The following is a 12,805-nucleotide window of genomic DNA, read 5'->3' as shown; positions in this document are numbered from 1 at the left end:
TTACAGTATAAGTATTTCTAATGTATGTGCCAGTATATGTATTCGTCCGCATACGGCTAACTAGAAGACTTCTTTTTTTTTATACCTTCGACATCCATTATAGTTACGGGCAAAGAGCCAAGTACTTTGAATACATTTATTTCTTATCAAAGTGTGATATAAATCATAGAGATACTATCCGATGATACATATTTTTTTACAATATTATGATCTAATATTATATTGATTCATTTGGTCATTATTTCTGTGCCTGTAGTAGAGCTAACAACAGAAAAAGAAAGAGAGCTTTGACAATGTATGTCAGTGTATTATTACTTATCACGGTGATTATTTTGTTGATAATCTTTAAAAACAAACAACGATGGAAACAGAATAATTTTCCACCAGGTATAAATATTATTAATCGATATTATAATAATTATATGTAATTAGTAGTAAAAGAAGTAGTAGCTAATCGTATGATGAATGATACTGTCGCATTCGATATTAGCTTTTACATAACTCATACTTTATGTAATTATATAATTAGTATATTATTTATTGTTAAGTTATAAATATAATTGTACATGTTTGTGAAATATTAAATGTAAGCCGATACATTTTCAGGACCCTTTTCTTGGCCGTTTATTGGAAATCAATTTCATTTGAAACGATTGGTTCGTAAACACGGTAGTCAGCACGTAGCATTTTGGAAGCTTTCTCAAAGATATAAAAGCGATGTAATAATGTTAAGATTAGGTATGTGTAACATTATTGTGGTTTCTGGTATGACAACCGTTCACAAATTACTATGTAGCGATGATTTTGATGGTCGTCCTTGGAACGAATTTATTAAGTTACGTAACATGGGAATGCGGAAAGGTAAGCTTAAAACCTACTATGTGCATTATTATTAGTAACAGATAAAGAAATTGATGTTTTTCCTTCTCTACCTTAGATACTAAAAAATTTATGTTCATGAATATACAATAAGTACTTTAATTATAAGTTTTACTACGTAACGCATTAATGAAATAATTTTTTGTCCGAGATAGAATGTACATCTATATATTACATATTGTATTTATCATATCATATATATACATATATACAGGTATTACTATGAACGATGGAACGGAATGGAAAGAAGTTAGAATATGGGTAGTAAAAGCACTAAAGACCGTTGGATATGGCAAACAGGAGATGTCAAAGCTCATCCAGGATGAAATGGTTATAATTCTCGAAAATCTAAAAAAAGGTGGTATAAAACAAATGAAGAAAATTATCGCACCCGCCGTCATAAACGTTGTTTGGACTTTTACAACGGGAAAGCGAATCAACGACTTTTCGAAGTGCGTATTTGCACGATTCCTTTGAAATATTTTCAAAGATATAGGAAAGCTTATTTTTATATTAATTACGTATAGATTGCAATATTTTAACGATCTGATGGAACGACGTTCTTGTGCCTTCGACATGGTTGGAGGAATTCTATCTACTTTTCCTTGGATTCGTTATATCGCACCGGAGACATCGGGTTACAATCTTCTCGTGAAAATCAACGATGAATTGAAGAACTTCTTAATGGTAGGAGGGGTGTTTCGTCTTTGACGAAACGATCTTAACGACCTTCTTATTTAATTTGTTTATCATTTAGGAGATAATATACGATCACAAGAAGAATTATGTACCTGGCAACGAGTCCAATTTAATCGATATGTTCTTTCGTGAGATGTACGATCAGAAAGGATCGACAAACATTTTCACAGGTAAAAAAAAAATCATTCATTTTCCTATCCACGCGTATCGATCTATTCAATATTTTTATAGAGGAGCAATTGATGATGATACTATTGGATCTCTTTATTGCCGGCTTTAGTACCACCACAATTACCTTGGATTTTCTTTTGTTGCACATGGTCGTTCATCAAGATATACAAAAAAAAGTAAGAGAAGAGATAACGACAAAGATAAAATTGAACGAATTTCCAAAGTTGGAAGATAGAATCAAGTTAGTTAGTTTTTATTATCATTATTTCTTATGGCCTTGAACAAAGCTGAAATTTTTTTATTGTCACAGGCTCCCTTATGTAGAGGCTTTTATAACAGAGGTTCAACGTATGTATACAATAACTCCAATAATAGGTCCGCGACGAGCCTTTAAAGATACGATCTTGGAAGGTTATTCGATACCAAAGAATACCATTGTCCTTATCAATTTATATAGCGTCAATATGGATCCAGATTTCTATCCGAATCCGCACGAATTTAAACCGGAACGTTTCTTTAAGGATAACGCTTATCAACTGGACAAGAACATGGTAGTCTTTGGCAAGGGTAAAACTACTATGAATTCATTTCTTTTCCTTACGATTCTTCAAATTTATTCTCGTCTTTTCCGATCCACATTATTTGAACGCATAATAATATCGTTGAATCGGTTTAACTTTTTAACTTTTTTTCATTAGGAAACAGGCGATGCCCTGGCCAACATTTGGCAAAATCCGCTCTTTTCCTACTTTTCGTTGGTATTATGCAAAAATACGCGTTACTTCCTGTACCAGGCCAAAGACCTCATGTCATCGAAGCAATTCCAGGTCTAACGATAGCACCAAAACCGTACGAGACGATGGTTGTACCGTAATCTTTACCTTATAACTTGAACTTTTTCTTTTCTTTTTTTTCTTTGAAAATGGTCACGAGCTCGGTTATATATTTTTATCCTATCAAACATAATTTCGTATTACTTAATAATATCAGCTTTCGATTGATTTTCCAAATCTGCTTATATGTAATAACCATTTATATTTTCAAGTAAAACAAGGGAAAAGTGGATTTTTTATTAAAAGTGGATTTGTCTCTTTTCCTTTCTCACTCTCTCTCTCTCTCTCTCTCTCTCTCTCTCCCTCTCTCTCTCTCTCTCTCTCTCCCTGCACAAATTATCATTTTAATCACTAATGATAATAAAAATAATAAATAATAATTATTGGATTTATTTGAAGTAAATTTATAACTCAAGCAGGATCAGGCAATCTCTAAACGTTAAACGACGCCACATTTGTTTGGCGTCTCGGAAGAAAATCTTCGTTAGAATACAGTTTGTTGTTTCAACCGCGTAAAAGTCGTTTTACGCGTTCGACGAAATCAAGCTGTTTCGCAGAAGTCCAAATCTATCGTCGGTGGCATGTGCCACGTGGCGTACATTTCAGTGCTTTATATCGGATCTCATCGAGAGCTTGAGATAGTACGGTTTCGGTGATAAAGTGAAACTATCGTAGCAATCGCTTGGATCAGGTATATCATGTATAGGTGAGATATCGAAATTGAAATAATATATAAAATAGACGAAATATAAGAAAAATGTTGAACGAGCAAGTAATTCTCCGAGACATCGTCTCTTTCCTAAAAATGATGTTATTAGAAGATAATCAATGAAGGCATATAATCTTATTTCAAAGAAAAAATTACCCAATCCGAACGGTATATTTGCATTGCTTTGACAAAATTGACCGTTCTTATCGAGAAAACGTTGAGGCCTAAATTCCTCCGGATGATCCCAATAAGTTGGGTCATAATGAACGCTATAATAGTCGAAAAGTATCAATGTATCCTAAAAAGAAAGAAACTCCTTCAAAATTTTCTTCCTACGTTCCATTTACAAAATTTTCCAAATTTTCCAAATTTTCTGAAATCTGACCTTAGGTATGAGATATCCATTAAAGTCAACGTCTACCATGGTTTTGTGTGGTACCCCAAAGGGTGCCATGATCAAGTATCTTTGTACCTGTGCAAATGATTAGACAACGTTCTTAAGCACCTTGCATTATTTTATTAACATGTTAACTTAACGATGTGATTTACCTCTGCTAAAAAGGCTTCTACCATTGGTAAGGATGAGGAATCCTCGAACGTTGGCGGCCGCGTTCTGCCGGTTTGCTTGTCCAATTCTTCTTGAAGTGGCTTTATCCATTGACGATTCAACGATAAAAATAATATTGTAATCGCCAACATGTCGCTCGTCGTTTTGGTACCAGCAAGCAAGAGATCGAGACACAGGATCAATAAATTCTCGCCTAATAATTCTCTTTATTTTCAATGTGTACCCACGAATAAGACCGTAGTCCCTTAGAAAACAAGAGTTAGAACTTACGATCGAATATGCCATTGGAATCGTTCCCTTTGCGTGACGCTATTTCAAGAAGAAAAGCTTCGATCAAGTCCCGCGGTTCTTTATCAGTCAACTCTAGTTCGTGCTTGGTAATTTCTTCCTCGATAAATTTCCATTGCTTTCTGAGAAGGCTCATGGTCTCGTCATAATTGCACCACTTCGGCGCGATGAAACGTAAAAAGGGCATATGGGACAAAAGTCCACCCATAGTATCCGTTAGCCTACATTTTTATAAGACAAACCTACAATCTTATAAGACACACAACCGAAAAACTTCTTCTTCTATGTTATTTAAACGAATAATTAAATAATTATTATTTAACATTTGAATTTCAAATAATGAAGAAAATATCTGAAGAAAGATACATTTTATTCTTTCTTTTTAATTAAGAAGAACAAACATTTTGTATCCTTTTTAAGATTTTTTCTCTCTCTTTTATCGTAAAAAGAAAAAAAAAGAAAAAAAAAGAAAAAGAAAGGTAAATAAGAGCGAATGTTTTTCACCTAAAGGAATTATGAACAGTTTCTAATATTTCTTTCGACTTTTCATCGTCGTATTTGAATCTATGACCGGCGAACATAGTCCAAAGCGCGTTGATAACGGCTACATCAAAGGCGTTATGCATCAGCACCGATCCGTGCTCGCTCTGTTCTCGTAGATTCTCCACGAGATATTGTGCTTCCGTGGTCAATCGTTTGTTCATCATTGATTGACCCAAGCCGAATGTTCGCAGGTGACGCATCGTGAATCTTCGACATTGGGACCACGTTTGACCTTCGGTGAACAACACTCCTAACAAACAATTTCAAACGATGAGCACCGACTACGACATTAGTAAATAATTATAACATAAATTAAACCTTTTTTCTTTCCAAAGGCACGAATCTTGAAGAAGAATGATTCTGGTCGACCGTTAAATTCATCCTGAAGCAAAGCTTGTTTTACGAAATCATAAGTCGAAATCGTAACGATCTTTTGACGTCCCAATTTCAATCCCACGATCGGTCCATAAATTTCCTCTAATTTTTTAAATGCCAAATGGGAAAATCCGTATTTAATTTGTAATCGTTTGAAAGCCGCTAAACATCCTATTATTGGTAACCAAGCAGGACCTGTATATAAGAATTCTTTTTATCCTCTTTTTTTAGTTTGCACGTACGAAAGAGATAATACTTTCGCACGACCATTGTCACTTTGGCGTTTCTCACTTTTCCTATTAATTGAGATTCACCGGAAACTAATTTCTTAATCTAGACACGTTTTATTGATTGGACATACCAGGTGGGAAATGTCTTGGCTTAAAGCAATCGTAGATGCAAAAGAGACAGCAACTTATCAAAAGAAGATAGATCGTCGTCAACAACATCTTCGCTCGCACTGACGGTACTGTTCTCTTCTATGTATATATATATATATATGTATATATATATATATATATATATATATATATATATATTTATATTTATATTTATATTTATACATCACAAAAGGAATACCGCAAAGAGCTATGTGTACAGAGAACAAATACAACTGAACTCTGCGATGCTATCAAGGTGATGTGTTCGTGACCTTAGACGAATATATTAGACGAATATAGTCTCCGCTCATTTCTTATAAAAAAAAAAAAAAATTGATTTATTCACTCTTACAAAAGTTTAACGGCGAAGTAAAACGTTCGACAAATGCTATTCTACTTTTAAAATATATGTAAAGTTTCCTGCTTCGGCATAAAAGACTGTAATCGTATAAAGGAGTATAAATATTTCATAATGAATCCTATCGATAAGATAATTTTAGAAGAGAGGTAACGTAATGTTGGATGAAATTAATAGTCATGAATTACATTTGCTGTTCAGGTTTTCGAGCAAGCTCCGTTAATTATCGATATTTACTTTATTCTTAGATCTTTGAACATTGTGAATAAAAGAAAACAAGCTTGCTTGAAAAATACTCTCTAACCTAGGAAATATATAAGGAAAGCCGATGAAAGTGAAAAGTAGGCTTTTCACTTTTTATCTTTTCAATCGGTCCATCGTGATCGATGGAATCCAGTCTTTTGTGTCTCCCTCTTTCTCGCTAATGTCGCATTACTATACATTAATGTGCTTCTACTTTTAACCGACGTTTAAAACTTTAGAAACGTGCGGTTCTATGCGAGTAATTAATTAATACAATCGTTGGAGAGAAAAGAAGCGTGGGCGCCGAATACTTTCACCGGGGAGTACGGACTTCTTCTTCCATGTACGAAACAAACGTAGGCTCCTTCCACCATAACGGAGCCTACTTTCACCCGCAGGTATCGGACGCGCAGGAGTGCGTGCCTCGTAGGCACGTTGCGTCATATACAGAGCACGTCGTCTACATATATCATACCATCATGTGACGCGGCCTTAAAAAGGGACCTTAAAAAGGGACGAAACTATCGGGATATTAACAAAATATTCATAAACTTTATTCGTAACGTCATTAATTAACAAAAAAGAAAATAAAAAACTAAGGAAAACGATAATACAACAAAAGGAAATTGGTATAGAAAGAAAGAAAGAAAAAGAAGGATAAGAGCGATAAGATTCCCTGAAGCGTCAAAACGAGAAACAAAATGAAGTACCTCGAAGGGATATCTTAAGCTTATATTAAGCTTATTAAGATAATATATACACAAGGGACATATGTTACAATACTCTTAGAGCGAAATATTTGTACAGGTATTGCGAGTTGGTCCATTCGCATCAGAGCTTTCAAGATGGATCAACGATTGCGAAAGGTAAAGTTGGAAGGGACGGCGTTTCGATTCGACGTTGGAATAGGAGGTGGTAACAAGCTTTCTGCCGGTGACTTAACATCCCCTTCGAAGGATCTGTTCCACCTAACTTGATTCTTCTCGACTAGCTGTTCTTGCTCGCTCTTATTTTGATTTCCTGCGACTAAATCGGAATTAAGTGGGATTGTTTGGGAGCTCTGTCCTTGACTGTCCTTTCGATCGGCCCATCCCTGATGATGATGGTGATCCTCGTTAGGGAACCACTCCGATATCCATACCGGTTTCCATATCTTCTTCCAGGCGGGCACCCAAATTTCTTTCCAAGCCGGTACCCAAATCTGCTTCCATGCTTCCTTCCAAGCTAATTTCTTGTCCGGTATCCATTCGAGTTTCTTCTCCGTTTTCCAAATCTGCTTCCAAGCTTCCTTCCATTCCAACTTTTTGTCCGGCACCCAAATCAACTTCTTGTCTGGCTTCCATATCTGTTTCCATTCTTCCTTCCACACGAGCTTCTTGTCCTCGACCCAGATTTGTTTCTTGGCAGGTCGCCAAATCTGCTTCCATGCTTCCTTCCACTCGAGCTTCTTGTCCGGTATCCATATTTGTTTCTTCGCCGGTTTCCAATATTTTTTCCATACCGGTTTCCAAATCAGTTTCTTTTTCCACAAATCGTGACTGGTATATTGCCAGCCGTGATGGTCCGTACCGTGATAATGTTCACCGGGTATACCGATCTTCACCCATTCCGGTATCCAAAGTTTCTTCCACGCCGGTATTTGAATTTCCTTCCAAGCTGGTACCTTTATCTCCTTCCACACGGGTTTCCAAATCTTCTTCCAATCGGGCACTTGAATCTCTTTCCAAGCTGGAACTTTGATGGGCACCCATATAGGCTTCCAAATTTTTTTCCACGCAGGTACCTGAATTTCTTTCCACACTGGCACCTGTATCTCCTTCCATACTGGCTTCCAAATCTTTTTCCACGCTGGTACTTGTATTTCCTTCCAAACGGCTTTCTTCGTCGGCTCCCAAACAGGCTTCCAAATCTTCTTCCACGCAGGTTTCCAAATTTGTTTTTGAGCTGGTTTCCAAATTTTCTTCCAACCTATTTTCCAAATCAATTTTTTTTTCCAATAGCCATGATCGTGATGATCGTCGTGATGTTCTTGCACGTGGTGTTCTTCGATCGCTCCCCCAACGTCATCTCCACCACCTCCGACATTTCCACCGTAATCTCCACCAGCTAAACTACCACCATAATCATCCCCGCCATAATGACCCCCGGCATCTCCGTTCCAATCGGCCAATCGTTTCTCAGCCGCTGTACCGTACCTGCGTGCGTGTGCGTGTGCGTGTGCGTGTGTGTGTGTGTGCGCGCGCGTACACGCGTGTGTGTATCAACATTTTCCTCTTTTAATAACAACAACAACAACAACAACAATAATAATAATAATAATAATAAATATATGTACACACATTTATTGGCTCATTCTAAGTCAGTATATCATTCGAGAAAGTATTGAAATATACGTACGGGACTTGCTGGGCTTGTTGTTGTTGCTGTTGTTGCCGCACTTGTAACTGTATTTGCTGCGTTTGCTCCAAAGCCTTGCCCGCCACAAGAACGATCTGCAGTAGCACTGCTAGTGCAGTCTGGAAACGTTGCAATTACAAGAAAATTATAGAATTTCACTATGAGATATCAGTCTATCCACTTCAATGGCATTCATTCCATAATAATTTATTGTGAAACTTTCAGACCCGGAGGATCGGTAAATACTTAGTTTGCATTGTTTTCAATTTTATCCGAAGTAGAAGCGACACACATAATGCATATCAGAAAAATTCTTTTTGGTTCCTTCACAGCTTGTTCAGCTAGTGAAATCGCAAGGGCCTGTCGAACACGCTAAAGAACTTTCGAATTTCACTGACGCACGATAATCAATGACAACCAATCGACTATAATTCCTTCTGTTAAATCGATTTCGCTTTTTAGCACGTTCGGTAGAAAATTAATTCCGCTAAAAAATGTTAACAGAATTTGAATCATTCTTTAATCGACTCGTCCCACTGGACCGATAACGAATTTCACATACAAGATATATATATATATATATATTTACATCTTATTATTCTTAATCGAACGGCATACATACATATAAATATATATATATATATATATATATATATATATATATATATATAAACTCGATTAAACTAGACCAAGATCGGCATCTTCTCATTATAATCACTACTTAATAATCATCAATGCCGAGGCGAAAGAAGAAGAAGAAGAAGTTAAAGAAACCAAGCCGAGAAAATAAGAGATTAAGAAAAGAAGAAAGAATTTGTTGCCACTGACCGCGCATCCCGGGCGAATCCTCATATTTCTTGGAGTGCCGCCCGTTGGACTCGGGCTGCGTTCTCTTCTTCCCTAGACGCTGGAAAACGTGGCTTACTTCGTCCAATCAGTGGAACGCCGTAGTTATATAGGCGCGTATCCTCCCCCGGGGACAGAAGGAAGGAGCCAAAGCGGAAAGTCGTGGCAATTGGAGACGCGGTGGGGCTGTTGGTCGAGTACGGTGGAGGTGGACTCACCTGGGTGGAGAAAAAGATACTCTCGAGTCTGACTGTCCTGAGCTCGCCGATTCCGCTAGTATACCTGACTCTGTCCATGTTTGTATTAGTCTTGATCATGATGGTGATCGAAACTCTCCTTCCTTTTCCTTCTTTCTCGGTCCACCTGCTTTCGATATTTTTTTTTTTTTATCTATTAATTTCTTCTTTTCCTCTTATTTATTTCTTCCCTCTTTTCTGCCTTCCTCTTTGCCTGTCTTCGGCCAGGCCATCGGTCGGAGAAAGTGATCGGAGTCTACGATCCGATCTTAACGGGCCATGACTTATCCGACTTCTTCGAGCACGGACAAGTACCAGTTGTACTTTCGACCATGACGTCGAAGTTCACGGAGCAAGGTTATGCATCAAGGCTATGCCTCTTGCTCCAGATTCTTCTTCTCCGAGCTTTCCTGACTTTTGGGGAAACATGAAGAGTTTCGAGATATTATCGAAAATTTCATCGATTTTTTCTCGATGATTATACGATTCCAATCCAATGTCTATTATCATCAAAGCACCAATTGATTAGGGACTCGTAACCTATAGTTTAAAAAATGCTATTCCAAATGTTAGAGCTCTTGTTCTTACTTTCCTTTTCTTTTAGGTCAAGTTTATTGCTTACTGAGAGAACATAAATGATTCCGGATGTACGTTCGTGGTCACGAAGCAATCAATGTTAGGAACATTTATTTTCGTCCCGAGTTGTCTCTTGGATTTTGTTATTTGAAATATTGGTCTCGCAAGCAAAGTCCCTCGGTTCCAAAACTGGACCGTATACTTGAACCATTACTAATGAATTGATAATCGCAAACGCGATGCGGACAATTCATCTAAAAGCGTCTTGTTATTATTTCACAACTAACGACCTAAGCTCGATTTTTCTCATTGGAGTTTCTGCCTTATATGTTTCCGCTTAAAAAATCTCGTAGATATATATTTATATATATTTTTGAACAATTGTCTCGTCCAAAAACGAAACGTATCGTTGGTTATAACGATTTCATCAGTCGCTACGATTACATGATCGCTCCAGATTTCCAAAGGTAGACGCGCGAGAGCAATAGGCATACCGAGAAACGTTTCACCGTGACCCATATCAACACTTCCGGAAAGTTCGAAATAGGAATTATTCAAATATACATTTACGTCTAAGATCTATCTTGATTTTATTCGGAGAAACTCATCCAGGTAATATGTGGGCGAACGGATCGCTGTTTCCATTATTACACAGCGCAAAAGAAGCAGAATCATTGGTTTTTTTCCCCTCTTATTTTTAGGACAATGATCCTCCTAGAGCGATCTATCTAATATTTGAAAGGTGTCAAAGGTGTGACGGTAAATAGTTAGATCGATATGTATTTTAGAAATTCCAAATTGAGGGGCCTATTTGACGTACGTAAGGCCCAGTACCACTCTCTCTCTCTCTCTCTCTCTCTCTCTCTCTCTCTCTCTCTCTCTCTCTCTCTCTCGTTCGGTTCCTTTGAAATACTTATTATACAAGCTCTCGAAAGTTTTCTTCTTTAATATTTGGGTCGAGTCGAAGGGAAAAACTCGTGATCCTTTCTTACGAAAGTAAAAGTGACGTAGTCGAAAGACTACTGGAATCTGGTCCACTACTATAAACACGAAAGAACGGTGTATTGGCTAATCAATAGGATAGTTTGTACTCATTCTTAAATATCTATTCTAGACACGTCTTCATCGATTCGATATTGGAAATACCCTCCCATGGAGCAAACGATTAAGTACGAACAATCGTCATCTAACATCGTACGATAACTAACTCGAACGATCAGAATTTTTGCATACCGCGTATTAGTGATGCTTGATAATTATTAATCTATATAATTTGAAGAACCTACGCTAATTTACCGTTACATCATTTCTTGCGTTAGAGGAGTTAGGTTGATTCCGTTCTAGCATTTAGCCTCAACGGAACGCTCGAACGCGAACGTTAAATAGAGAACGTGGCTATGCGGCCCGATGTAAAGTCGAACATCCGGCCGTTTCGGCGTAAAAAGAAGAGTTGCTCAGTGAAAGTAACAAGTGCAAGTGGGCAATTGATGTAAGAACCCGGCACTGAACCATAACCGTCTGTTATCGTAGCGTGCCGATGATACCGTTCCTTCCTACCGAGTCCTTCTTCTTCGCATTACGTGCATTTTTGATCGTATATATGTAGTCATAGATACGATCGAAGAGGAACGAAATTATCAAAGAAAAAACTATTCTAAGTGGATCGATCGATCGATCGATCATATTTAAAATCGCAAGAATTTTTATAAGAACGATAAAAAGAAAAAGAATAAAGAGAGATAAAAGAAACGTTCGTACGTTCTACTTTTTTCTGACAGATTTAAGGTTGGCGCTGGTGGACGTGCTAACATCTAAATCGTCTGTCATTAACTTTCCTCATTATAAACAGCTTTATGATCCTGAACGTATTCTCGAGGATAGTGGAAGTCATTATGGTAGAATGTACGTTTTACCCGAAGAATCGTTACCGAGTTCTGGCATTGCCATAATAGAGAAGATTTTTTTAACTATGCATGCGTATTAACTTAGAAAAATAGTGAATTTTTCTATGTCATTCTTTTCATTCACGTTATTTCGTAAATATATAAAAGGATTTCCCACGTAGATGGTTCGATGCTTCTCTACTTTTATCTATGGCCCTCCCTGCCCCCGCGGGTCGTCCACCGCGGGAAAGTCACGGATGAGAAAGGTATATACATACGTATATCCTTGTTGAATCGCGAAGTTGTGTTCCGAAAGGAGTACGAAGAGGCACGGGAATAAGAAGAAAATGAACGTGACGAGCAGGTTTTCGACCTTTTTAAGATATCAATGGTGCAGACACTTCCGCTATATGTAACGAGCGAGAGTCGCTTACATACGGATATGTAGGTAGAACCCGGTACAAGGATGTACCGATAACTATCCTCGGTGCTATCGCCTTTCGAGAGTGAAATTTATTAAGATCTACGATCAACGACGCGACCTAAGAAGTGAAATCTTCATGTAGGTATGCCTAACGGATTCCGTCACTCGAGCCGTCAGAGTCAAAAGATCGTTACACCCTAACTCCGTTAGGTGTAACCCTTATTGCGATCTAATTAAGGGTCCTCTATTAAATCGATTTTTATAATTAAAAAATAGCTGTAAGAATTTTGTGATATTCTAATCGAGGAAAGAATTGAGAGCCACTGGATAAAGGAACCGGATGGAAGAGATCAGAGAGACAAAGAAACGAAGGAAAGGAAAGAAACGTGCGCACATG

General features: G+C 37.5%; 3 protein-coding genes across 3 annotated transcripts; 1 reads left to right on the top strand and 2 right to left on the bottom strand.

The window, feature by feature from the left end:
- Window positions 1–54: 54 nt before the first annotated feature.
- Window positions 55–2,827, top strand: LOC124428313 (probable cytochrome P450 305a1). The gene is made up of 8 exons (XM_046972247.1): window positions 55–387; window positions 607–861; window positions 1,094–1,331; window positions 1,407–1,566; window positions 1,637–1,748; window positions 1,810–1,990; window positions 2,060–2,316; window positions 2,448–2,827. Exons 1-8 carry the CDS (start codon window positions 294–296, stop codon window positions 2,621–2,623), a joined length of 1,473 nt encoding a protein of 490 aa, XP_046828203.1. The 5' UTR covers window positions 55–293; the 3' UTR covers window positions 2,624–2,827.
- Window positions 2,828–2,956: 129 nt separating this feature from the next.
- Window positions 2,957–5,529, bottom strand: LOC124428312 (methyl farnesoate epoxidase-like). The gene is made up of 8 exons (XM_046972246.1): window positions 5,427–5,529; window positions 5,009–5,260; window positions 4,652–4,940; window positions 4,130–4,368; window positions 3,841–4,052; window positions 3,677–3,763; window positions 3,448–3,589; window positions 2,957–3,381 (listed from the first exon to the last, which is right to left on the bottom strand). Exons 1-8 carry the CDS (start codon window positions 5,512–5,514, stop codon window positions 3,185–3,187), a joined length of 1,506 nt encoding a protein of 501 aa, XP_046828202.1. The 5' UTR covers window positions 5,515–5,529; the 3' UTR covers window positions 2,957–3,184.
- Window positions 5,530–6,576: 1,047 nt separating this feature from the next.
- Window positions 6,577–9,860, bottom strand: LOC124428322. The gene is made up of 3 exons (XM_046972259.1): window positions 9,272–9,860; window positions 8,444–8,562; window positions 6,577–8,241 (listed from the first exon to the last, which is right to left on the bottom strand). The coding sequence occupies exons 1-3, from the start codon at window positions 9,293–9,295 to the stop codon at window positions 6,897–6,899; spliced, it is 1,488 nt and encodes a 495-aa protein (XP_046828215.1). The 5' UTR covers window positions 9,296–9,860; the 3' UTR covers window positions 6,577–6,896.
- Window positions 9,861–12,805: the final 2,945 nt, after the last annotated feature.

This window comes from Vespa crabro, chromosome 12, assembly GCF_910589235.1.
Source record: "Vespa crabro chromosome 12, iyVesCrab1.2, whole genome shotgun sequence".
NCBI lineage: Eukaryota > Metazoa > Arthropoda > Insecta > Hymenoptera > Vespidae > Vespa > Vespa crabro.
This window is presented reverse-complemented; position numbering and strand designations above follow the sequence as displayed.

Bases quoted from the DNA above. Each gene is read 5' to 3' on its own strand.
- LOC124428312 (XM_046972246.1), bottom strand. From the start codon at position 5,514: ATGTTGTTGACGACGATCTATCTTCTTTTGATAAGTTGCTGTCTCTTT. The intron at 4,369-4,651 runs GTGAAAAACATT...ATAAAAATGTAG, and splicing joins ACTGTTCATAATTCCTTTAG to GCTAACGGATACTATGGGTG. The intron at 4,053-4,129 runs GTAAGTTCTAAC...GAGAATTATTAG, and splicing joins TTCCAATGGCATATTCGATC to GCGAGAATTTATTGATCCTG.
- LOC124428313 (XM_046972247.1), top strand. From the start codon at position 294: ATGTATGTCAGTGTATTATTACTTATCACGGTGATTATTTTGTTGATA. The intron at 862-1,093 runs GTAAGCTTAAAA...ACATATATACAG, and splicing joins TAACATGGGAATGCGGAAAG to GTATTACTATGAACGATGGA. The intron at 1,749-1,809 runs GTAAAAAAAAAA...ATATTTTTATAG, and splicing joins ATCGACAAACATTTTCACAG to AGGAGCAATTGATGATGATA.
- LOC124428322 (XM_046972259.1), bottom strand. From the start codon at position 9,295: ATGAGGATTCGCCCGGGATGCGCG. The intron at 8,563-9,271 runs GTCAGTGGCAAC...CAACGTTTCCAG, and splicing joins GGATTCGCCCGGGATGCGCG to ACTGCACTAGCAGTGCTACT. The intron at 8,242-8,443 runs GTACGTATATTT...ACACGCACGCAG, and splicing joins CAACAAGCCCAGCAAGTCCC to GTACGGTACAGCGGCTGAGA.